The sequence below is a fragment of the Xenopus laevis genome, chromosome 8L, assembly GCF_017654675.1.
Source record: "Xenopus laevis strain J_2021 chromosome 8L, Xenopus_laevis_v10.1, whole genome shotgun sequence".
Lineage (NCBI taxonomy): Eukaryota > Metazoa > Chordata > Amphibia > Anura > Pipidae > Xenopus > Xenopus laevis.
Window position 1 is genome coordinate 84,995,259 of NC_054385.1, and position 24,200 is coordinate 85,019,458.

At 39.5% G+C, this 24,200-nt stretch overlaps 1 protein-coding gene across 2 annotated transcripts in view; it reads left to right on the forward strand.

Moving 5' to 3' along the window:
• Positions 1-24,200, forward strand: part of LOC108698967 (MAM domain-containing glycosylphosphatidylinositol anchor protein 2) — a 345,565-nt gene that overhangs the window by 317,965 nt on the left and 3,400 nt on the right. For both annotated transcript variants that reach the window (XM_041573045.1, XM_041573044.1), the window contains exons 13-16: positions 7,213-7,368; positions 7,851-8,009; positions 9,610-9,740; positions 23,297-23,402. In XM_041573045.1, coding sequence (XP_041428979.1) covers positions 7,213-7,368; positions 7,851-8,009; positions 9,610-9,740; positions 23,297-23,402 — 552 coding nt within the window. The remainder of the gene's footprint in view (positions 1-7,212; positions 7,369-7,850; positions 8,010-9,609; positions 9,741-23,296; positions 23,403-24,200) is intronic.

Here is a 24,200-nt window from a genome sequence, read left to right on the forward strand (position 1 = left end):
CAATTAAAAACAAAAGATGTATAGAATGGAGCTGCTCCTTGGAGATCCACAACAAATTTAGACTTTCTTTAAAATATCTTACAGCCAGCTCCCCTCCCCGCAGACTGTATGTTCTGCCGTGGCTGCTGCGTGCATGGGAATGCTAGCTGTATGCGTTCAATGCCACTGCGCTGTACCACCATCCTTCCCGCTCCCCCACATCTACCTGAACTCAGGACGACCCCCATGTGGCCTCCTCCAACCTCGTGCAGCAGCCCCCCAACTAGATAGTACTTGTCCTGCAGGGTCTTGGTTTAGCGCCTCAGCTGGTACTTATGATCCGGTTTTTACTTCACGTGCAAGGACTCTGGACTATACCATAAGGGCATCATGGTTCGTTTTTACTCGGTCCTGGCTGGCTTTTTTGCCCCGCCTTGCCCTGTATTGCTAGGGGGCACAGGTGAATATACAGTCTGCGGGGAGGGGAGCCGACGATAGGACGAACCGGTGCTGCGACCTCATCTGCCGGCGCGACTGCTGCTGGGGAGCCCTCTGACTTCGCCTTCCTCTGTGGCGTCCTGCTCTTCCTCCAGCCTCCTCCGCAGGGCGCCCCCTGCAAGTTCAAGCCTTGGTGTTCTTCTTGTGATGAAGGCAATGGGACTGGACTGCCAGGAGAACAACTGCCTGCGAGCCCACCAGCGCATCCGACGTTCCAAGGACCACGGCTCCTTCACATGCTGAAGAATATCTGAGATAGCCAGGGAGGAGAAATCCAGCGCCGCACGATGGATCGTCGCCCTTTCGCCTTTTCTGAAGAGGAGCGGTAGTGGAGTTTCTGTAAGTTATTTTTTAATAAAGACTTTGCAATTTTAAAGTTTCATTTGGCTTGGTGTTTTTTTTTTCGATTTATACTAACGAATTTTTTGTAAAATTTTTTTGATGTTACTGGTCCTTTAACCCAATTGGGTTAATAATTAGAATAATGTTATGAATATTATTGCTTACCTGCTGATGTAATTCAACAGTTATTTAAAAGTTATTGAAGAGTAACCAGCTCACCAAAACAATAAGAAGGCAACATAGGTATTATTTTCTTATGGACAGTCTATTCATTTCTTTGCTTTAGTTAACATATATGTAGATTTGTTTAGCCAGTAAATTAGCAAAGTCTGTGCAGACAGGCCCTTCTCTCAAATAACATCATCGTTGTAGACTGCAGATCATGCTGGCACTTCATAAGATAAGCATGTTATATGGATTAGCATACACAGTAGCATCTGAAAAGTGTTTAATAAATAAAGATTTTAATCCATTTTTCAGCAGATGAAGCAAGTACAAAGACTACAATGAGCTCATTGTTCTAGATATTATTTATTTTCACTGGCATTGCAATAGCTATCAAGCTAACTGAAACATTCTATATGGAAGCCAAGCATTTGAAATCACTCACTATATAATTGGAATGCTGTAAATGGAACTTGCTAAGATCCATCAAACTTTAATGGATACAAATAGATGCCCTCTTGCCTACAGTCTTCCTGTTTACTTAAGATTGTTTCAGGTATTGCCCACACACTTTCTCTGGTTTTCTTATGTGTCTGATTTATTCTTTTGTTCTTCTCCCTGTGCTGCTTTTTTGTTCATGGGGTGTACAGAGTTGAAAGCTAAAATTCCCTATTCTGTAGATGCAAGATAGCAATGACTGTATTATTTTTTTGCCAATTACAAGAGTATTTTTCACTGACATAATACAACTCAAAGAATCTTTGCAGACAGCCGTCTATTTTTAGTTTTACAGTTTAACTTCATTCTTGCATTTCTCCCACACAACTTTGTTTAATGTAGCATTTACTGGTCAACCCATTCATTATGGAATAGGTGTAAGTGCAGAAAGGGTGGTCGATAAAGTGCTTGGTCCAAGCCCTTGCTCAGTGCACACTTCCGTCTCACCCTCCCTCTGAAACAAATGCACTTACAATATGCAATAATGTAGATTTAATTGCATTTGGTTTGCACTGACACACAAGCTAGAGCCATGCCAGAAGATGTCTCTGTCCAATCCCATCTGTATTCCAAGCACAGGGAGTGCTTGCTCCCTGAGACTGTGGAGTCTATGGCACTTGGGTACTTAATATTATTATAATCTACAGTCTGGTCATTTCCCTATGGGACCAGACTGTAAATTATATCCTTATAAACGGCGCGTTCTGACGTCGGAACGCGCCGATTATAGCTTAATGCGTCAGCAGCTATCAGTGCTGCACTCTCCCTACAGCTTTCCTCCTGCTTTGTCTGCCTCACTTCCGCCTTCACGCTGCGTGCTCTCTCGCGCCTCCTATTAAGGTCGTGCTACCTTTCCTACCTCTCCGTTCTCCAATTGTCTCCCACCCTCTGATGCTTGCTCCCTCTGTCTCTCTTCCTCTTCTGTTCCCCCTCCATTACTGATCTTGCTTCGTCTGCCTCGGGCTTCCTCTTCCGCTCCTCCTCCCTCTGCCCCTCCCACACCCTGTCACCGTTTGCTCCTGTTTCTTCAGCGCTCCAATCCAGGTAACTTCAATATTGCTCCGTCTGCCTCTCTCTACTGCTCCCCCTCCTTCTTCGTCACACTCCATCTGCCCCTCCCACACCCTGTTACTCTTTGTCTCGATCTGTTTGCTGCTCCCACCCCCCAGCTTCAAACTTTAGTCTCGCTGCGTCTGTCCCTCCCACTCACGTACCTCTTGTGCCATCAATCTCCTCTTTATCTCACTCAGTTCATCTCTGGAGTTGCCCACCCCCCTGCATTTTACACCTTTCGTTCCTTTCTCCTTCTGCCACTTTTTAGCTTAAAGCCAAATGACTGCAACTGCAACCATGTGGTCAGAATGCCACAGAACTTAGTTTAAAGGAGAAGAATCACTCAGGGAGACATTAAAAAAAGTAAAAACACTGTAGATTATAATGCATAATGTACCCCCTACAGAAAATTATAAAGATATTAATAGTCACCTCGGAGTTATGTGACCTGTATAAAAGCACTCGGCCTGCGGCCTCGTGCTTTTATATGGTCACATAACTCCTCGGTAACATAATATCTTTATAAATTACAGTAGGGGGTACATTATCCACTATATAATACACAAAAGCCATGAATATCTTGTAAATTATATCCTTATAAATGGTGAGTTCTGATGTCATTTCTGTCACATGATTCACTGAAACTTGTGTATTATTATAAATAAAGTACCCCCAGTTGCAAAATATGAGGATATTAGAAGTTACCTCGGAGTTTCATGACCTGTATAAAAACACTCGGCCTTCGGCCTCGTGTTTTTATATGGTCATGAAACTCCTCGGTAACTAATAATATCCTTATTTTTTACAAGAGGGGGTACTTTATTCACTATATTATATGCATGAAAACACTGCAGTATCATTTACAGTATAATAAGTTAAATAGTGAACCATTGCATTTTCCCCCATATAAACTTTATCTGCACTAATATATAGTTTGCACAGAGATACTATTTATAGGAGTCTACTCAATTTGGAGCATAAATTCTCTGCACTGTACTTACTACCTAAATGTCCTTAAGCATGAAAAGCCATTATTAATCTTCTTTGGTTCGTGCTGAGCACCAGATTATTTGCAGTTTATAGGTTAACAAGCAAGCTGAGAGCCTGACCTTTTGTTATCCTGATGTAAAGAAAAATATATCATTAATCTATCATGGAAACAAAGGGTGCCCAAGAATAGATATACACAATCAAAGAAAATGCACTCATTAAAGGCTTGGTGTAATTGTGCTGTCCCATTAGTTAAAAGTTAATGTATGTTTAATGCTTATATGTTTACCCATTATTATGTTGCTACCTAGTGACCAAAGCTACTCAGCAGGCTCTGTATTTCCTTGTTTGTAAACACTCCTCCTATTCCTTCCTCATGTGTGATGTCAGTTCCTCTCATCATCTTCTTGTGTTCGTGCCTTCCATGAGAGCGGAGCTACAGCTCAGAGGTTAGGAAAGAAATATTATTTTTGACTTGCAGCATTTATACATCCACTGCTACATCTGTCCATCCATCCCAAATAAAGCAGCTTTCTGGATTCCAAGTGTCTGGTGAGTTCAGCTATCTGACAAAGATTGCCCTCAGTGGTTGTAACAACTCCATAAAGGCCCAGCAGGGAGGTCTGACTGGAATTCAGCCATTATCACAGCAATTGGAGTCAGAATACTTTAGCTTGAAGACGTCTTTGTTTAGCTCAGAAATAAAGCTGTCAGATGTTTCTTCAGCTGAAATGTGAACATTCTTCCCCTCTCTCTCTCTCTCAATATAAAAGAAAGACAAAGACAGAGAGATAGAGAAAGAAAGAAAGGAAGTTATAATATCAACTTAAAGTTAATGTCACTGAATTAAATAATATTTAATTTAGTGACATCACAACACAGTCAAAAAGACTTTTTTAAATTCACCAATAACCCAATAAATACGTGTTTGTGAAACCTTTATATCTTAAAGTTTTGCGCAGATTTCCTGTTCAAAAAATTGGCTGAGTAAAGAGCCTGAGATTTTAATCACTGCATAAATGTCTTGAGAGAGAGGTTATCCCACAGTGTGTTTTGAGATGTTAAGACATAAAACAACAAATAGGTATCATATTGTATACCTAATTAATATATCTTATTATCCATCCTAATTTACATTGGCAAAAAGTTTTCTATTTATATGTGCTTTCAATATCCAGAATGTCATTCCAGGGTCACTGGGAACTGAGCTGTTTTACAGTGTACAATGTGTGTACTAGTCCCCGGCAAACATATTAAATAAATATTTATGGGTGCTATGGCATTGCTGAAAATGAATGTGCTGGATGTGCTGGATGTTCAGTTTTAGTCTGATTGCTCTGCATTGATAGTTTAATAGACTGTTAGTTAAATATCACACAGCATTAGAGGGGTGAGTCTTGTTTATTGTACAGGGACTGAGTTATAGGCATGTGTTAAGCTGTTAAAAAGCAGGACTTCAGTGATTTTGCTTTAAAAGATGCAAACATATTTTTTGGAGGTCATGAATAACCATTGGCATACAATATATCGGTATCTGTCATTTGTTGGAGAACCCCAAATATACATTTTCAGCCCTATGAATCCTTTCATGGCTTGTGCTCAAGGGAGCATGGGAACAGAAGCACTCCAACATGTTCTCCTACTATTGGATCTATTTATAAATATACTACCTGAAAATAGTTATGCTCAGAAACTGATTTATTGAAAACTAATCTGGGGAAACCTGAAGGATTCCCAACAGTTTCTTGAAATTTTTGTCCCTATTTAGCAAAACTTTTCTGAATGTCAAGAACATTTTGGTGACAGGAAAGTTTTTAAAGGGAGTCTAAAGTCAAAAAACAAAATTAAGATATCCTCAATTTACTTACTCTAAGTTTTGCTCCATTTCAGAAATACAGTAAAGGCTAAAGTGTGCCCTAATTCCCCCTCTGACCTGACAGACATTAATAATGATTAGAGCATTGTTACAAGTGTCATTTGATAAATCAGATTCTTTGTTTTTGTTTGAGTTTAGTTTTGTAAATTCCTCTATCTGTAATGCTTCCACCAGACATGCTGCTTTTAAAAACAAATTAGAGTGCAGAAGAACAGGCCAAGAGAGAAACTTCCTATGTGAATAGTTCAATTGAATTATATATGTTCAGTGCTTAACATTTCTAACAGTGACATACTGTACAGTATGCATCATATTTGGATGAAAAAGTATGGGTATATTTTACTGCTATCATGTTACTTCTATGTAAATAATGTCATGATTAAAACGTTGCAGCAAATTACTAAGCTTGTTCATGCTGCAGTCAAAATCTCACAGTCTGCGCAACATGCAAAAAGGTGTATTTTTTCAAAATAAGGTGTATTTAAGGTGTATAAAAAGGTGTATTTAATTTAAAATAAATACAATTCTTTTTAAATACATGGTAGAAGAGAATATTTAATCTTTCACTTAATAATTGTAAGTTGTAACAGGCTGTCTTGAGATATGAGATGGGCAACATTGGGTTAATCACTCATACTATGCAGAACATCTGTTAGGACATGGTTTCCACCTTACCACTAGCTAAGATGAAGGCCAACCCTCCTAATGTGGTGGGTAGGTAAAGTCATTACCCTTGCCCTTGTTTCTGTTTTTAAATTAGACTATACATACAGTACCTGTTGCAGTCAATAAAGAGAGAATGAATAGCAGAACCATACAAACTTTGAACAATACAGGTGTGGGATCGATTATTCGGAAACCCATTATCCAAAAAGCCCTGAATTACGGAAAGGCTGTCTCCCATAGACTACATTTTATCCAAATAATCCAAATTTTTTAAAATAATTTCCTTTTTCTCTATAATAATAAAACAGTACCTTGTACTTGGTGCAAACTAAGATATATTTCATTCTTATTGGAGGCAAAATCACCCTGTTGGGTTTATTTAATGTTTACATTAGTGATGGGCGAATTTGCGTCATTTTGCTTTGCTAAAAAATTACAGAATTTCCCGTGAAAAATTAGCAAAACTGCGCCAGCATCTCGTTTTTGACGCTGGCGTCAGTTTTTTGACGCCGACGCCCGTTTTTAACGCCGGTGGTTTTTTTGGACTACGGTGACAATTCGCGTCTGGTGAATAAATTCGCCCATCACTAGTTTACATGATTTTCTAGTAGACTTAAGGTATGAAGATCCAAATTACGGAAAGCTCCATTATCTAGAAAACCAAAGGTCCTGACCATTCTAAATAACAGGTCCCATACCTGTACCAGATGCTTACAAGATTTATTTCTATCATTGTATATACAAATATAATTTGTCAAAAAGTCTCAACCACCACAATTATACAACTTGATACCAGTGTACAGTGTTGCTTCAGTTTTGAAAAGAAGATAATTCTGCTAGAAATGTCATGCCTTTTATAGTCTTCTTGAGTAACTTAGGTATTGCTGCTGGTAGAATTTTTTGAAAAAAACCATCAAATGTGTTTGTTACCCATCTAGTTACTGAATGAATGCCAAGTCACATTATGGAATCACTTTCTGTGTTTTTTTACTACAGGTAGAAATGGGCCAAAACAAATCATAGGTTTCAGTTTCAGCAAAAAAAAGTCTAGATTTGATGCTGTTAGATAAAATGACAATTTTATTCAAATTAAGGTAAATAACTTTCTGTACTAAATCTCAGTTCCTTTGCTGTTTTATTAACAGGAGAATTTCATTGTGGCTTTGAAGAAAGTAACATCTGCTTGTTTACACAAGATGACGCTGATATCTTTGACTGGACAAAACAAAGTGCTAGCACAAGAGACACCAGATATACTCCAAATACAGGTCCAACAACAGATGCTGGAGGCTCAAAACATGGTATTTGTCAATTTGCCAATTACAATTTCCTTTTTAATTAGCTTTGTTTTAGAGTAGTCAAATGTAATGCTTAAATAATTGATTCAACGCACTGTAGTGGAAATTAGGTGCATATTTATTAATATTCCAGTTTTCACATAAAAAAAATTGCACACATTCAATACATTTCATATTTGAGAAACATCTTAAATGGGTTACATGCAAAACTAAACAAAATTGTAGTAAAGAAACCTGCAATTTTTTTCCCACAAAATCTAAAAAAAATCGATTAAGTTGCTTGAATGGTGAAAATGTACTTCCCATTAATTTTTTTGGCAATTTGACACTTTTTAGGTAGCGAGATTTAATTTTTTTACATTTTCCATTCACAGTAGTCACAGTAGTAGCTTCTCTCCTCTAGTTTTTCACAACAGTTATAACTTTTATTTCTCTGCTTTCATTTTGTAATTCCATTCTTTATAATCTTAAAACTTTTCTTTTAGGTTTCTACATGTACATAGAGACATCTAGACCCCGGATGGATGGAGAAAAAGCCAGGCTTCTTAGCCCAGTTTTTAATATAGCTCAAAAGAATCCATATGGATCCAGCAACACTGTATATTGTTTTAGTTTTTTCTACCATATGTATGGCAAACATATAGGTATGTTTTCATTTATGTCATTGCGTGTTGTAATTGACAATGTTGATTGTTAGGGCAAACTTTAAAAAATATACGCATTTATTCTGATGGCGCTTGTTCTTTAAAGACTTGGTGTCAAGTAATGGCAAACCCAAACCCCAGGGCAATGACTGGATTCCTGTCTAGGCGTGATCTTCTGCCTGTAACAATCACCTCTGGCTTTGGGCCTAGCCCTCAGCTACTTGGGTACCGCCAGGACTTACTGCAAGAGAATCCAGCAACTCGAACAGGAGCGTTAAATGTATAATCAGGGATAGAGCTGGTAAAGAAGGAGCTGATTGTAGTCAGACAGGATAGTCTGTTAATGAATGAACCAGCATAATGTGCCATATATCAATGGCAGTATATATTAATTTTACAATAGGTAGCAATACCTAAGGGGGTTATTTACTAAAATCCGAATTAATCTCATTGTCCCAATTTGCCTTATTTATTAATAAGTTAACTCGATTTAATCAGATCGGTAAAAAACTCAAAAAAATTGAGTGAAAACACAACGTTTTTTCAGGCTTTTCTCCCAAAAAGCTTGATTTTTCAAGTTTTTGCGCAAAAACCTTGAAAAAGTCAGAATTTCGTGCTAAACCGCTGAAGATTTGGATAGGTGCCTCTCCCATTGACTTATACAGGACCTCGACAGGTCTGAGATGGCGGATTTTCAGATTCGGATTTTTGCAGCATTGGGGTATAATAAATCTCAAAAAATTTACGTTTTTTTCCCACAGGAAATTTACGTTTTGCCCCAAAAAGCCCGACCAGAAAAAATTGAGGTTTAATAAATAAGCCCCTAAGAGTCATTAACATTGAATCCTCGGAATGTTTAACGATGGCTGGTAATATGCAGTTTGTCCTGAAACATACTATTGTCAGAGAGTATCTTAACGACTGTAGAAAATCTTGAGCACTGTAGATTTAGTTGTTTGTTGTTTAGAAGCAGCAAAAACCTTTCATTCCTAATTAAATGTAGCTTCAATTGGTCATCCCCTGTGTAACAAACACGTTCCTGGAGGAAAGAAACCTTTTGTCACTTTTGACAACACAGAGCAATCTGGACAAGCAGTGTCATTTTAGTGATCAGATTAACCTCTTGACATGTACTATAGCCTGATTGTTGTAATTTTCTCCCTTACAATGCCACTTGATCCTAGCTGAATAAGAGCTGTCATTCTAATCTTTCCTGGACCTCACATATAACCCTGCAAGATGCTGCAAGTCTTTTGAGAAATACTGTGTCGCCCTGTTTAATGCCATGGTATTTTACAAAAGTGGCTGTGTATAAAGGTAATCAGATCTACAGTACTAGAGCGGTTGATTGGGAAACGAATTGTTACAACAAACCTAAAAGAATTTTATTGAGCACTATAGTTATTTATGTGATTAATTCAGCACAATGCTGTTTTAAAGTTTTTGAAATAATCTCTTGTTAAACAGTTATCTGTTGACCAGTAGCACCGAAAATGAACAAACCCCTTATGTGTTTATATATAATTGATATAAGTGCAGGGTCAAAACAGAATATAAAGTAGTTTATATATATATATATATATATATAATTTTTTGTTAGGAACATTGAATATATTACTTCGCTTGAAAGGACAAACTAGCACAGATATTCCATTATGGTCGGCAAGAGGAAATAAAGGCGAGCAGTGGAAGCAGGCGCATCTAAATATACACCCAACATCTTCATTTCAGGTAAGTACACGACAGAATTTTCATTCCAAGCTTGTTAACATGCACATTGTTTTTCACTGTTCTCTAATGTTAATGGACTGAAGCAATAAAATATATGTGTGGCATACATTTTATTCATAATGTGCATACATTACCAACGCAAAAGGGATGAATATATCATTGTATCTGTTTTGTGGAGAATGTGTTCCTACTCCTTTTTAAACCTATTCCTTCCTACTCTAACTTGGGATCTATTTAGCTCCTTTGATGAGGATAATGTTTTGCATGTATAGTCTTAATGGGTTAGCTTTTGGGTTGAAACTCATGGAAAAATAATAACACACTCACACACACAAACATATAGAAATGGTTACAACTGTTTAAAAAGACATAGGAAAATATGAGCAAGAGGCACACAGAAATGCAACATAGCCAATATAACACCCAAAACAATTTTTTCTACGTGTATACACTGAAAAAAAAAACGACCTTACAGATAAATATAAAATACAGAATTACATTATAGCATCTGCTGTGAAACAGTTTATAGCTTGTCTTATTTCTTGTATTCAATCAATCTATTGACCACAGATCTTGAGTGACAATTTTATGCTTTGTGAAGAAGATTCTTTCTACTATACCTGCAACTCAGAAAGTAATATGAGTCTATAGCAGCATTTAACAATTTGCAGGTAGTGTAGTCTGCTAACATCATCCAAGGTCCGTGGAGCTCTTTCATCACTGTTTTCTTAATCACAGCCATGTGTAACACATATAAATATATGTCCCCACAGTGTTTAAAGCCTTTGCAAGTCATATTGCCTGCTTAACTTGCCGGACATACTTATTAATGTTGCTTTTTCATTTATTCTGGACAAACAAACAAGGTATCCATTGCAGTCAGGCATCTTTGTAAAAAGGCTTCCCTAAGGTTTAAAGTAATGGCTAATAACACAAGACAAAGTACAGATTATCTTGAAAAATCTTTCAAACATTTTCAAAGCCTGCCTTTTAGCGATGGGCGAATTTGCGCCGTTTCGCTTCGCCGGAAAATTTGCGAAACGGCGCCACTGTCTCTTTTTTGACGCCGCCGTCTCGTTTTTGACGGCAGCGCCCGTTTTTTTTTTTTGACGAGGCGAAAAAATTTTTTGACGCCGGCGAATTTTTTCTGCCAAATTTTCGCAGCGTTTTGCGAATTTATTCGCTGGCGGCGAATCGCGCAAATTCGCCGCGAAACCACTACTGCCTTTAAAGTTAGAGTTCATAGACCAGGTTTGGCTTAATTAGGATGTAGCTTTTTAGTATTGTCAAAAGTTGCCCTAAAATATGTATAATTAGAATTTGTGGCAAAATACAACTTCCAGAACAAGCAAAATGATCATTTACAAAATAGATTTATTTCATTAACTGATCCCAGAAACATAGGAAGCCTCTGTTTTATCATTAGCTGCAAAATATTTGACCTGTGCCTCTCTAATGATGACAGTGCTCCTGAGTTTGGCTGTGCTTTATTCACTAAGGACAGACTGGGAGCGGTCCCCTTTTTCACCACCTAACTTGCATATCATTTAGATGAGCAAACTAATGGGCACCAGCAGGTACAAGGTGCAAAAGACCGCAACAGGTTTTTAAGCAACTGCAAAGTGCAGAATGCAGAAAAGTCCCAGAGGAAGTGCTGCCTCTTTGTGCTCTTACACTTGCATCTTGACTGTCTTACATAAGGCCTTTTTATCTGGTAAGGGGGGATATGTACCACAGTGCAGTATTGTATTATAATATATATATAGTACAGTAAATAACCCACCCAGTTTTGGAGTAAATATCTCCATCTTGATTTAAAAGTAAAAAATTTGAAAAGCAGTATGCATGCAAAAAAGATGGACTGGGACGCAGGGTCTGGTGAGATCAATCTAAATAGTTTGGGGGCTTTTTCAATTGGGGATGCCACAGTTATCCCCTTTGGAAAATATCTCTTACTCATACCTTACGTCAATAGCCTGTTAACCCACTGGGAGAGTTACCATGCATTCCATTATTGGAGAACCACAACTCACACCATACATAATTGTATAAGTTGGAAAACCGCAACTCTCAGCTTTTTCATCTTGCTCAATCGCAGAAATACCAATTTGCCTGAGTTGTAGAACTACAACCCCCATTTGACTTTTATTCACGTTGCCTAACTGTGACTTAGAAAAATTGGGGTAACCACATATCACAAAGCAAGTGACCACCTACCTGTAGTATATATATATATATATTTTTTTTAAATATATTATACGGTTATTTATTGTGTTCCTGGCTGGCCAGATTTTTAATGAAAATATTTGGATGTATAATAAAACTGTATATATTTTTAAATCACCTGGCCTTAAATCACAACTCTAATCTTATTTTCAATAAATGTTATCCTAAATAGGACCTTGGGGATCTAAGATATGCTTTAGACCAGTGATAAAGGTTTCCCTTTATTGCCACATCACTTCAAATATTCTCAAAAGTGTATTATATGTGGTTTAGGCTTATAATTTATGTGTTAATGAAATGCAAAATCTGTAAATAGGAATGTTTATGCATACTACATTTATTATTATAGGACAAACAAAAAGGTGCTTTATGGTTACCATTGCTGTACCAGTGCTAATACAATTGATACATTGCACCAATGCAGTTACCCTTAGTAACCATTCAGCTGACTACAAATTGGAACAATACAATGGATGCTTTTTTGACAACCCATTGCAAGTATCCCTGGCATATATTTCTCTGCAAACTAACCCACTAATATATAGGCACAAAATCATTAACCTCCTAAAATTCGCCTGCGAAGGCTTTGCTCACAATGTAACACTTCGCCAGGCGTAGATTCTCCAGGACAATGCTAATTCACTAAAATATGAAGTTGCATCCAGGGTGCCGAATAATGGCGAGGTTGCTGGCATTACTGCGCCAAGCGAACCAAAGTTGCGCTAGCATTGCCTAATTTGCATATGGTGGGAAGTTAAAGTTGAATGGACGTATATGTTGCAGCAAATACATTACACTACACAAGCCTGGGAAACCTTAATATAAGAAAATAGAGTTGTAGGGGGGAAGCAGGTTACCCCAAAACAATTTTAAACTCTTTTGCAGCCTATCACCCTGAAAAAAGGAAAAAGACGCTAGCGTTTTTTTGGGACTTAGAATTTTTTTTCTGAGGTGGTGAAGGCAAGTCTGGCTGCGTAGTTACATCCATTCGCAAATTTGCCTGGAGTTAGGGAGCAAAGTACTGCTAGAGTCTATCTCCTTCGCTAGTGAAGTTACACCAGCGACCATTAGTAAATCAGTGAATTTCGGAAATGACGTCACGCAGGTGAATTTTTGCTAGTGTTTGTCACTTCACCCTTTAGTTAATTTGCCCCTATAGTCTTATGATGCTAAAATGCTGAGCAATTTAGCTTCTTGGGGGATAAGGTATTCTAGCTATGCTAAACTCCATCTACTTACTATATGGAATTAGCCTTTATAATATGCTTTCAGAATCAATTTATTGTGCTAGAAGAACTGTGCACTCTCACTTCAAGTAGATGAGAAGCAATTAGGTAGGAGTAATAGTATTTTGATTTGCAATCAAAACTCTATATATGCCTTAGTCCTAACAGTACAATAGAAATAGAGTATGGGAGAGGTGGCTAAAAATGTAGTTGGAGCAAATTTGATGCAAAGAGATGACTAAATATTTATTTAAAAACAGCACATTGTCTACTTCATTTCCTAAACTGATGTTAATATTCTTCTTTATAGGAAATTATTTGTATATGTTTTTAAATACTCCATGATTTATCAGTAGTGTTACTTTCAAAGTAATAAAGGATGCTTATACCAACTAGGGATGTAGCGAACGTCGGAAAAAATGTTCGCGAACATATTCGCGAACTTGCGTCAAAAATGCGAACGGTTCGCGAACCCCATAGACTTCAATGGGAAGGCGAATTTTAAAAGCTAGAGAAGACATTTCTGGCCAGAAAAATGATTTTAAAGTTGTTTAAAGGGTGCAACGACCTGGATAGTGGCATGCCAGAGGGGGATCAAGGGCAAAAATGTATCTAAAAAATACATTGTTGACACAGCGCTGCGTTTTGTGCTGTAAAGGGCAGAAATCACACTACATTTCTAAACTTGTGTAATAAACTGCTTTAAAACGTCCGGCGTCTACATGCCAATCAAGTCGTGTAAAGGTTACAGCCTGTTCACACGCAAAGACAAAACGCGGCGCTTACTTTACTGCAACACAAAAAAACGCAAAGAGCTTTCATGAATGATACCGTCAAGTGAGCAAATAATAGTTTTTAATTACTAGTTGCTTGTCACCTCCAGGATGTTCGTCCTGTTGGTGGCAATATTTCTGTAGTGGTGTGTTTAGCAGTCACCGTGCTTGTGCGCACGTGCACGGTCAGGCAGAGGTAATTCAATGTACAGTGAAGTGAACCAAAAAACACTGATTCTGCAGTGTGGGCCCAGTTTTGGTCTACTTTATTGATCACCTGCGGTGACCATAAAAGATGCGATTTTGCCACTGTTGCAGAACCCTGAAAAATTAGGCATGTGTACTTTCCTGAAAAATTATGTTTTTTTTGTCGCAGCCACTGAAGCACAGAGGCCAGAAAAAATATGCCATATAAATGCTGAAAATAGTCATTTTTTTTGGTGGCAGCCACTGAAGCACAGAGGCCAGAAAAAATATGCCATATGAATGCTAAAAATATAAAAAAAATTTGTCGCAGCCACTGAAGCACAGAGGCCAGAAAAAATATGCCATATAAATGCTAAAAATAGTCATTTTTTTGGTCGCAGCCACTGAAGCACAGAGGCCAGAAAAAATATGCCATATGAATGCTAAAAATATAAAAACATTTTGTCGCAGCCACTGAAGCACAGAGGCCAGAAAAAATATGCCATATAAATGCTGAAAATAGTCATTTTTTTTGGTCGCAGCCACTGAAGCACAGAGGCCAGAAAAAATATGCCATATGAATGCTAAAAATATAATTTTTTTTTTGTCGCAGCCACTGAAGCACAGAGGCCAGAAAAAATATGCCATATAAATGCTAAAAATATGAATTTTTTTTTGTCGCAGCCACTGAAGCACAGAGGGCAGAAAAAATATGCCATATAAATGCTAAAAATAGTCATTTTTTTTGTCGCAGCCACTGAAGCACAGAGGCCAGAAAAAATATGCCATATGAATGCTAAAAATATAAAAACATTTGGTCGCAGCCACTGAAGCACAGAGGCCAGAAAAAATATGCCATATGAATGCTAAAAATAGTCATTTTTTTTGTCGCAGCCACTGAAGCACAGAGGCCAGAAAAAATATGCCATATAAATGCTGAAAATAGTCATTTTTTTTGGTCGCAGCCACTGAAGCACAGAGGCCAGAAAAAATATGCCATATAAATGCTGAAAATATGAATTTTTTTTTGTCGCAGCCACTGAAGCACAGAGGGCAGAAAAAATATGCCATATAAATGCTAAAAATAGTCATTTTTTTTGTCGCAGCCACTGAAGCACAGAGGCCAGAAAAAATATGCCATATAAATGCTGAAAATAGTCATTTTTTTTTTGGTCGCAGCCACTGAAGCACAGAGGCCAGAAAAAATATGCCATATAAATGCTGAAAATAGTCATTTTTTTGGTCGCAGCCACTGAAGCACAGAGGCCAGAAAAAATATGCCATATAAATGCTGAAAATATGAATTTTTTTTTGTCGCAGCCACTGAAGCACAGAGGCCAGAAAAAATATGCCATATAAATGCTGAAAATAGTCATTTTTTTTGGTCGCAGCCACTGAAGCACAGAGGCCAGAAAAAATATGCCATATAAATGCTGAAAATATGAATTTTTTTTTGTCGCAGCCACTGAAGCACAGAGGCCAGAAAAAATATGCCATATAAATGCTAAAAATAGTCATTTTTTTTGTCGCAGCCACTGAAGCACAGAGGCCAGAAAAAATATGCCATATAAATGCTGAAAATAGTCATTTTTTTTGGTCGCAGCCACTGAAGCACAGAGGCCAGAAAAAATATGCCATATAAATGCTGAAAATAGTCATTTTTTTTGGTCGCAGCCACTGAAGCACAGAGGCCAGAAAAAATATGCCATATAAATGCTGAAAATATGATTTTTTTTGGTCGCAGCCACTGAAGCACAGAGGCCAGAAAAAATATGCCATATAAATGCTAAAAATAGTCTTTTTTTTTGTCGCAGCCACTGAAGCACAGAGGCCAGAAAAAATATGCCATATAAATGCTGAAAATAGTCATTTTTTTTGGTCGCAGCCACTGAAGCACAGAGGCCAGAAAAAATATGCCATATAAATGCTGAAAATATGAATTTTTTTGGTTGCAGCCACTGAAGCACAGAGGCCAGAAAAACTCAGGATTTACCTGTCCAAAAAGTTTTGCTTAAAATGAAACCAATAGGGTTTGCACCCTAGTTTGTAACGGTGGCGGAGGGAGGAGGACGCTAAAGGACAGCTGTGTGTGGAGTCATGCGGCGTGCAGAAAAGGACAGCTGCATGGGGAGTCAGAACAAGTCTTCCGGCGTGCAGTAACCCTCTGAGATCCATGCCTCGTTCATTTTAATAAAGGTCAGGTAATCCACACTTTTGTGACCTAGGCGAGTTCTCTTCTCAGTTACAATCCCTCCTGCTGCACTGAAGGTCCTTTCTGAGAGGACACTTGAGGCGGGGCAAGACAAGAGGTTCATGGCAAATTGTGACAGCTCTGGCCACAGATCAAGCCTGCGCACCCAGTAGTCCAGGGGTTCATCGCTCCTCAGAGTGTCGATATCTGCAGTTAATGCCAGGTAGTCCGCTACCTGCCGGTCGAGGCGTTCTTTGAGGGTGGATCCCGAAGGGTTCTGGCGCTGCCTTGGACTGAAAAACATTTGCATGTCTGACGTTACAGAGTGGCCAAAGTGCATTGTCCTTGCAGGGGCGCTCGTGGCAGGATTACTGGCACCTCTGCCCCTGGAATGTTGATGAGTTCCTGAAGTGACATCACCCTTAAAAGCATTGTACAACATGTTTTGCAGGCTGGTTTGTAAATGCGGCATCCTTTCGGACTTGTGGTACGTTGGTAACATTTCTGCCACTTTATGCTTGTACCGAGGGTCTAGTAGTGTTGCGACCCAGTACAGGTCCTTCTCCTTAAGCCTCTGGATACGGGGGTCCTTCAACAGGCATGACAGCATGAAAGACCCCATTCTCACAAGGTTGGATGCAGAGGTATCCATCTCCGCTTCCTTGTTATCAAGGACTACATCATCCACGGTCTCCTCCCCCCAGCCACGTACAAGACCAGGGGTCCCCAAACGGTCACCACAAGCCCCCTGGGAAGCCTGCTCCTGTTGGTCCTCCTCCTCCACAAAGCCACCTTCCTCCTCTGACTCCACTTCTGACACCTCTCCCTGCGTTGCAGCAGGTGCCTGGGCTCGTTCTGGTGATTCTGACCAGAAATCGTGCTTCCTGCTCCTCGTCACGCTGGTCTACAGCCTCATCTGTCACTCGTCGCACGGCACGCTCCAGGAAGAAAGCAAAGGGTATTAGGTCGCTGATGGTGCCTTCGATGCGACTGACCATGTTTGTAACCTCTTCAAAAGGGCGCATGAGCCTGCAGGCATCGCGCATAAGCACCCAGTAACGGGGGAAAAAAATTCCCAGCTCTGCAGATCCAGTCCTACCACCCAGTTCAAACAGGTATTCATTGACGGCTCTTTGTTGTTGCAGCATGACAACGGCGTACCTGGCACGTCGAATAGCCTAGGGGGAGCTGGGGGTGCACAGGTGTGGAGGACCCAGCAGCAGAGGAGGAGGAAGCAGAGGAAGAAGACGAGGTAGAGAGCGAAGGAGGAGTAGAGGTGGTGGCAGAACCGCGTGCAATCCGTGGCGGTGACACCAACTCCACTGTTGTTGTTGAGCCACGCATTCCCTGCTTCCCAGCCATAACCAAATTCACCCAGTGGGCAGTGTAGGTGACATACCTGCCCTGACCATGCTTGGAGGACCATGCGTCAGTAGTCATATGGACCTTTGCCCCAACACTAAGTGACAGAGATGCGGTGACTTGGCTCTGCACATGGTGGTACAGGTGTGGTATTCCCTTCTTTGAAAAAAAATTGCGGCTGGGTACCTTCCACTGCGGTGTCCCAATTGCTACAAATTTGCGGAAGGCCTCAGAGTCCACCAGCTGGTATGGTAAAAGCTGGCGGGCTAAGAGTGCAGACAAACCAGCTGTCAGACGCCGGGCAAGGGGGTGACTCGCAGACATTAGCTTCTTACGCTCAAACATGGCCCTCACAGAAACTTGGCTGGGGACAGATGACTGGGAACTGGTGGTCAAGGTGGAAGGCGGAGTGAAGGGTGGTTCAGACGGGTCAAGGACAGCAGAGGTAGAGCAGTAAGATGCTGGACCAGAAGGAGGGTGGCTTTTAGTTTGTCTGCTGCCTTTGAGGTGTTGCTCCCATAGTGCTTTGTGCTTGCCGTTCATGTGCCTTCGCATAGAAGTTGTACCTATGTGGGTGTTGGGCTTCCCAAGACTCAGTTTCTGACTGCACTCATTGCAAATTACAACGCTTTTGTCAGAGGCACACACATTAAAAAAATCCCACACTGCTGACCTATTTGAAGCTGGCAATCTGGCGGTAACAGTAGAAGTTGGCGGCAATGGCGGGTGCGTTGGCCGGCTGACCACAGGTGGCGATACATGTTGTTGCCCTACTGTTCCCTGCGAGCTGTCCTCCCTGCTTCTTCTAAGTCTTATTCTCCTCCTGCCTCTCTGACTCTCCGTCTCTCCATCTGAACTATCCTCCTCTTGCTCTCTTCTACTGGGCACCCACAAAACATCAATCTCCTCATCATCATTCTCCTCAGATGCATCAATTTCTTCTAACAGCTCACAGAAGGAAGCAGCAGCGGGGACCTCCTCATCACTCATTATGTCCATCTCTGTTGTGTTGTCTGCCAGAATTATATCTGGTGTAACGTCCTCATCTCCTTCATCTTCTTCTGCCAATAATGGTTGCGCATCACTCAGTTCAAGAAACTCATGTGTAAATAACTCCTCTGACTCCAGTGAAGAAGGGGCGCCGGTGGTGGAGGAAGTGTTACGTGGGGTGCCCATAGCAGAGGAGGATGAGGATGTTGTGGCAAAGTTAGAAACGGTAGAGGATGGGGTGTGCTGTGTAAGCCAGTCAACTACCTCTTCAGCATTTTGGGAGTTCAGGGTAATTGCCTTTGTAAAACTGGGCAATTTCCTAGGGCCACAGGATAGCATAGCAGCACGGCCCCTAGTGCCTCTGCGTGGCGACCTGCCTTTGCCTGGCATTTTTTTTAAAACAACAACAACTCAGGTGGTGTTTCTGGAGACGGTATTATTATTGATATTTAGACAGAATGTGAACAAGCTCACACAGCTAGGTGGCCGTTGTTTGAAAATGAAGAACACACTGGGCAAACAATGCCTGCAAGGTCAACGTATACACTACAGCAGTGGATACGGAATATATTATTGCTGCTTGAAAAACGTCACTCAGGTGGTGTTTCTGGAGACGGTATTATTATTGATATTTAGACAGAATGTGAACAAGCTCACACAGCTAGGTGGCCGTTGTTTGAAAATGAAGAACACACTGGGCAAACAATGCCTGTAAGGTCCACGTATACACTACAGCAGTGGATACGTAATATATTATTGCTGCTTGAAAAACGTCACTCAGGTGGTGTTTCTGGAGACGGTATTATTATTGATATTTAGACAGAATGTGAACAAGCTCACACAGCTAGGTGGCCGTTGTTTGAAAATGAAGAACACACTGGGCAAACAAATTGAAACAATGCCTGCAAGGTCAACGTATACACTACAGCAGTGGATACGGAATATATTATTGCTGCTTGAAAAACGTCACTCAGGTGGTGTTTCTGGAGACGGTATTATTATTGATATTTAGACAGAATGTGAACAAGCTCACACAGCTAGGTGGCCGTTGTTTGAAAATGAAGAACACACTGGGCAAACAAATTGAAACAATGCCTGTAAGGTCAACGTATACACTACAGCAGTGGATACGGAATATATTATTGCTGCTTGAAAAAGTCACTCAGGTGGTGTTTCTGGAGACGGTATTATTATTGATATTTAGACAGAATGTGAACAGGCTCACACAGCTAGGTGGCCGTTGTTTGAAAATGAAGAACACACTGGGCAAACAATGCCTGCAAGGTCAACGTATACACTACAGCAGTGGATACGGAATATATTATTGCTGCTTGAAAAACGCCACTCAGGTGGTGTTTCTGGAGACGGTATTATTATTGATATTTAGACAGAATGTGAACAAGCTCACACAGCTAGCTGGCCGTTGTTTGAAAATGAAGAACACACTGGGCAAACAAATTGAAACAATGCCTGCAAGGTCAATGTATACACTACAGCAGTGGATACGGAATATATTATTGCTGCTTGAGAAACGTCACTCAGGTGGTGTTTCTGGAGACGGTATTATTATTGATATTAAGACAGAATGTGAACAAGCTCACACAGCTAGGTGGCCGTTGTTTGAAAATGAAGAACACACTGGGCAAACAAATTGAAACAATGCCTGCAAGGTCAACGTATACACTACAGCAGTGGATACCGAATATATTATTGCTGCTTGAAAAACGTCACTCAGGTGGTGTTTCTGGAGACGGTATTATTATTGATATTTAGACAGAATGTGAACAAGCTCACACAGCTAGCTGGCCGTTGTTTGAAAATGAAGAACACACTGGGCAAACAAATTGAAACAATGCCTGCAAGGTCAACGTATACACTACAGCAGTGGATACGGAATATATTATTGCTGCTTGAAAAACGTCACTCAGGTGGTGTTTCTGGAGACGGTATTATTATTGATATTTAGACAGAATGTGAACAAGCTCACACAGCTAGGTGGCCGTTGTTTGAAAAAAATGAAGAACACACTGGGCAAACAAATTGAAACAATGCCTGCAAGGTCAACGTATACACTACAGCAGTGGATACGGAATATATTATTGCTGCTTGAAAAACGTCACTCAGGTGGTGTTTCTGGAGACGGTATTATTATTGATATTTAGACAGAATGTGAACAAGCTCACACAGCTAGCTGGCCGTTGTTTGAAAATGAAGAACACACTGGGCAAACAAATTGAAACAATGCCTGCAAGGTCAACGTATACACTACAGCAGTGGATACGGAATATATTATTGCTGCTTGAAAAACGTCACTCAGGTGGTGTTTCTGGAGACGGTATTATTATTGATATTTAGACAGAATGTGAACAAGCTCACACAGCTAGCTGGCCGTTGTTTGAAGAACACACTGGGCAAATAATGCCTGCAAGTGCACTACTATTGGTGCACTACTATGAAGAACAGCAAACAGCACTGGACACGTTAAAGAACAGTGAGATAAGTAAAATAAAAAAATATATATATATATTAAAAAAAAAAATTACTCTGGTTGGTGCTGAACTACTAGGAGCAGCACACCAGTCCCACTCCCCACCCCAACACAGCTAGACTAATAGCACTGGGCTCTTATAGTAGCAACTAGCAAAGTAAAAAAACAAAAAAGAAAATAAAAGCAGTCCTTACAAGGACTATTGGGTTATTACAGCAGTCAGCAGATGAGAGATCAGCAGCAGTGCCCACAGCAGCTACACACAGAGCACTGCAGTAGAAGGTAGATTACTAGCCAGCAAAGCTACCTAACCTAAAATGTCCCTCAAATCCCTGCAGAGTTCTGTCCCTACAATACAGAGCAGTATCAAGTAGATTACTAGCCAGCAAAGTTACTATCAACTGTCCCTCAAATCACTAACAGCTCTCTCCCTACACTAGCTCTTCCAAGCACACACAGGCAGAATGAAAAAACGCTGCAGGGCTTCAGTTTATATATGGAAGGGGAGTGGTCCAGGGGGTGTGGGGGTGGTCCAGGAGGGAGAGCTTCCTGATTGGCTGCCATGTATCTGCTGGTCTGGGGTGAGAGGTCAAAAATAAGCGCCAGCTATGGCGAACCCAAATTGGCGAACATTCGGCGGACGCGAACACCCGATGTTCGCGCGAACTAGTTCGCGGGCGAACAGTCCGCGACATCCCTAATACCAACCTAAGTTTTCTGCAATGCTTTGCTTGCCATGCTTAAATTGATACTAATATATTGTGATTTCATTGCAGAATGGAACAGTTAATATATTTTAAAGTCCTAAAATATTATGAATAATTTAAAAGTTGTCAGAAATTCTAAAATGTCAAAATATTATCATAGTAGATAAATAAAATATTAGCCTGCTTTCACAAAATGTTTAATCCCCAAATTGGTGATAAACTTGTCAGACTGAAACGATAGCTATATAAATGATAGGTTATCTCTGAGTAACATTGGCACGCATGAAGCAAACAATTTTTATGCGCATATATAATTAAGCTTCTATATATGAAAATCAAAGCATTTTAAATTAAAATGGATTGTAAAAGGAATAATAAGACAAAATTACCCCGTAATGGCCCCAAAATACCTAGCAAACTGCAATAAATTTTGTACACAGTATTAATTTAAAGTTTTTCATAAATATTTTCATAGGCCTGCATGAAATTGTTTCAGAAAATCTTTCAGAGCTTATCTCATGCATTTTACACAGCTACTGGTACTATTTACAGTCCAGGGACAGAAGTTAAATAAACATTGTTAAAATTCCAGTGACAGATATTAGTCCTAATCCAGGAACATGTAGAGGAGGCTTTTTTTCTTTCAAAGAGAGTGTCTGAGTTCCCAGGGGTCAAAACAATCTAAATGATGGACCATGATGATTCCCATTGTTAATGCATGTTTTTGTACTCAAGATTGTACGTTAGATGCTTAGTCACATATTTATCTGTGTGCCTATGAGATATCGAGTTTCAGTGTTTTGTCGTGCAAGCACAATACTTTGGAATACTATGGCCATGTTTTAGAAGTGTGGATCTCTCAATGGGCTTTTATTCTATTTAAGACTGTATGTATTGTACTTAGAGAACTTGACAATATCACTTAAGACTTTAAGCATAATAAAAGATGTAATGTTTGCCCAGGTCTAGTAACCCATAGCAGTCAATCAGATATTTGCTTTAAAATAGCTGACCAGTAAATGCCAGCTGCTGGTTGGTTGCTATGGACTTACTTTGCTCCTTTTATTACATTACCCCCATGATACTGTTGCTAAAGTACGTCTGTTGGATTGTGGCAGAGCTTGGAGGCACCCATAGCCTATACGTCCCTCTCATCTGGCAAAATAATTTGAAACAATATACATTTTCACATTTAAATAAATTATACAAAACTTACAGAATGGCAACCATTAAGGAACAACAGATTCCCAAAGGTAACTGATTTTTAATCAGCTTACTCTGGTAAAAACAGGTAAAAAATACCGCTTACTAGCAGAGGTGCGTTAAACTGAACATTATAAATAAGCTTACCTAACAAACATTCCAAACCCCTTTTTGATGATATTCTATCTTTAATTCTCATTGCAGCTAATATTTGAAGGGGTTCGAGGTGATGGAATCGAAGGAGACATTGCTATAGATGATATATCTATCATGGAGGGGGAATGTTCAATAATAGATCAGCCTGATACCAGTATGTATATTTTAGCTGTTATCTTATTTTGAATTACAAAAGAATAAAGAATGTTTTTACAGGATCCTTATATTGAAGTAGGCACACATAAAATGCCATGTGAACCAGAATAGTAAAATCAAAAAATGTTATTTACAGTTTGTAAGGTACATGCAAGGGAATAAACTACTTTTTTCTTTCACAGGATTCTATAAGGCAGTTTTATAAAAGTGTGAAATTACAGCTCACTGCAGGAAAACTCCTACATCCTATGGAGTGTTTAGACCTGTATTTACCATATGGTGTGCTCTATTTAAAGATACAACTGTAAAGATCCCAAAAGATTGAATTGAGAATGGAGGAGTTTCCCTGTGGCGAGCTCTAATTTCACTTTGATAAATCTTGCCCCAATGAGTGCCTTCTCAAATACAGATATGAAATCCATTATTCAGAAACCCATTATCCAGAAAGCTCCAAATTACGGGAAGGTCATCTACCATTCCTCCATTATAATCAAATAATACAATATGAAACATAATGAAACAGTACCATGTACTTGATCCAAACCAACATACAATTCATCCTAATTGGAGGCAAAACAATCCCATTGGGTTTTATTAATTGCATTTGCTTAAAAAAAGATGAACAAAGATGACACAAGCTCTAAATAAGCAATAAAATCCAAAGTTTAAAAGGTCAGTGCTAAATTGAGCTCAGGGACAAAAATAGGATAAAGAAGGAAAACAATAAAAAAAGATTTTGTGTAGTATTTTGTGTAAAATGTAAGTGTAGTATTTACTTATAACGTTGTAGTTTCAC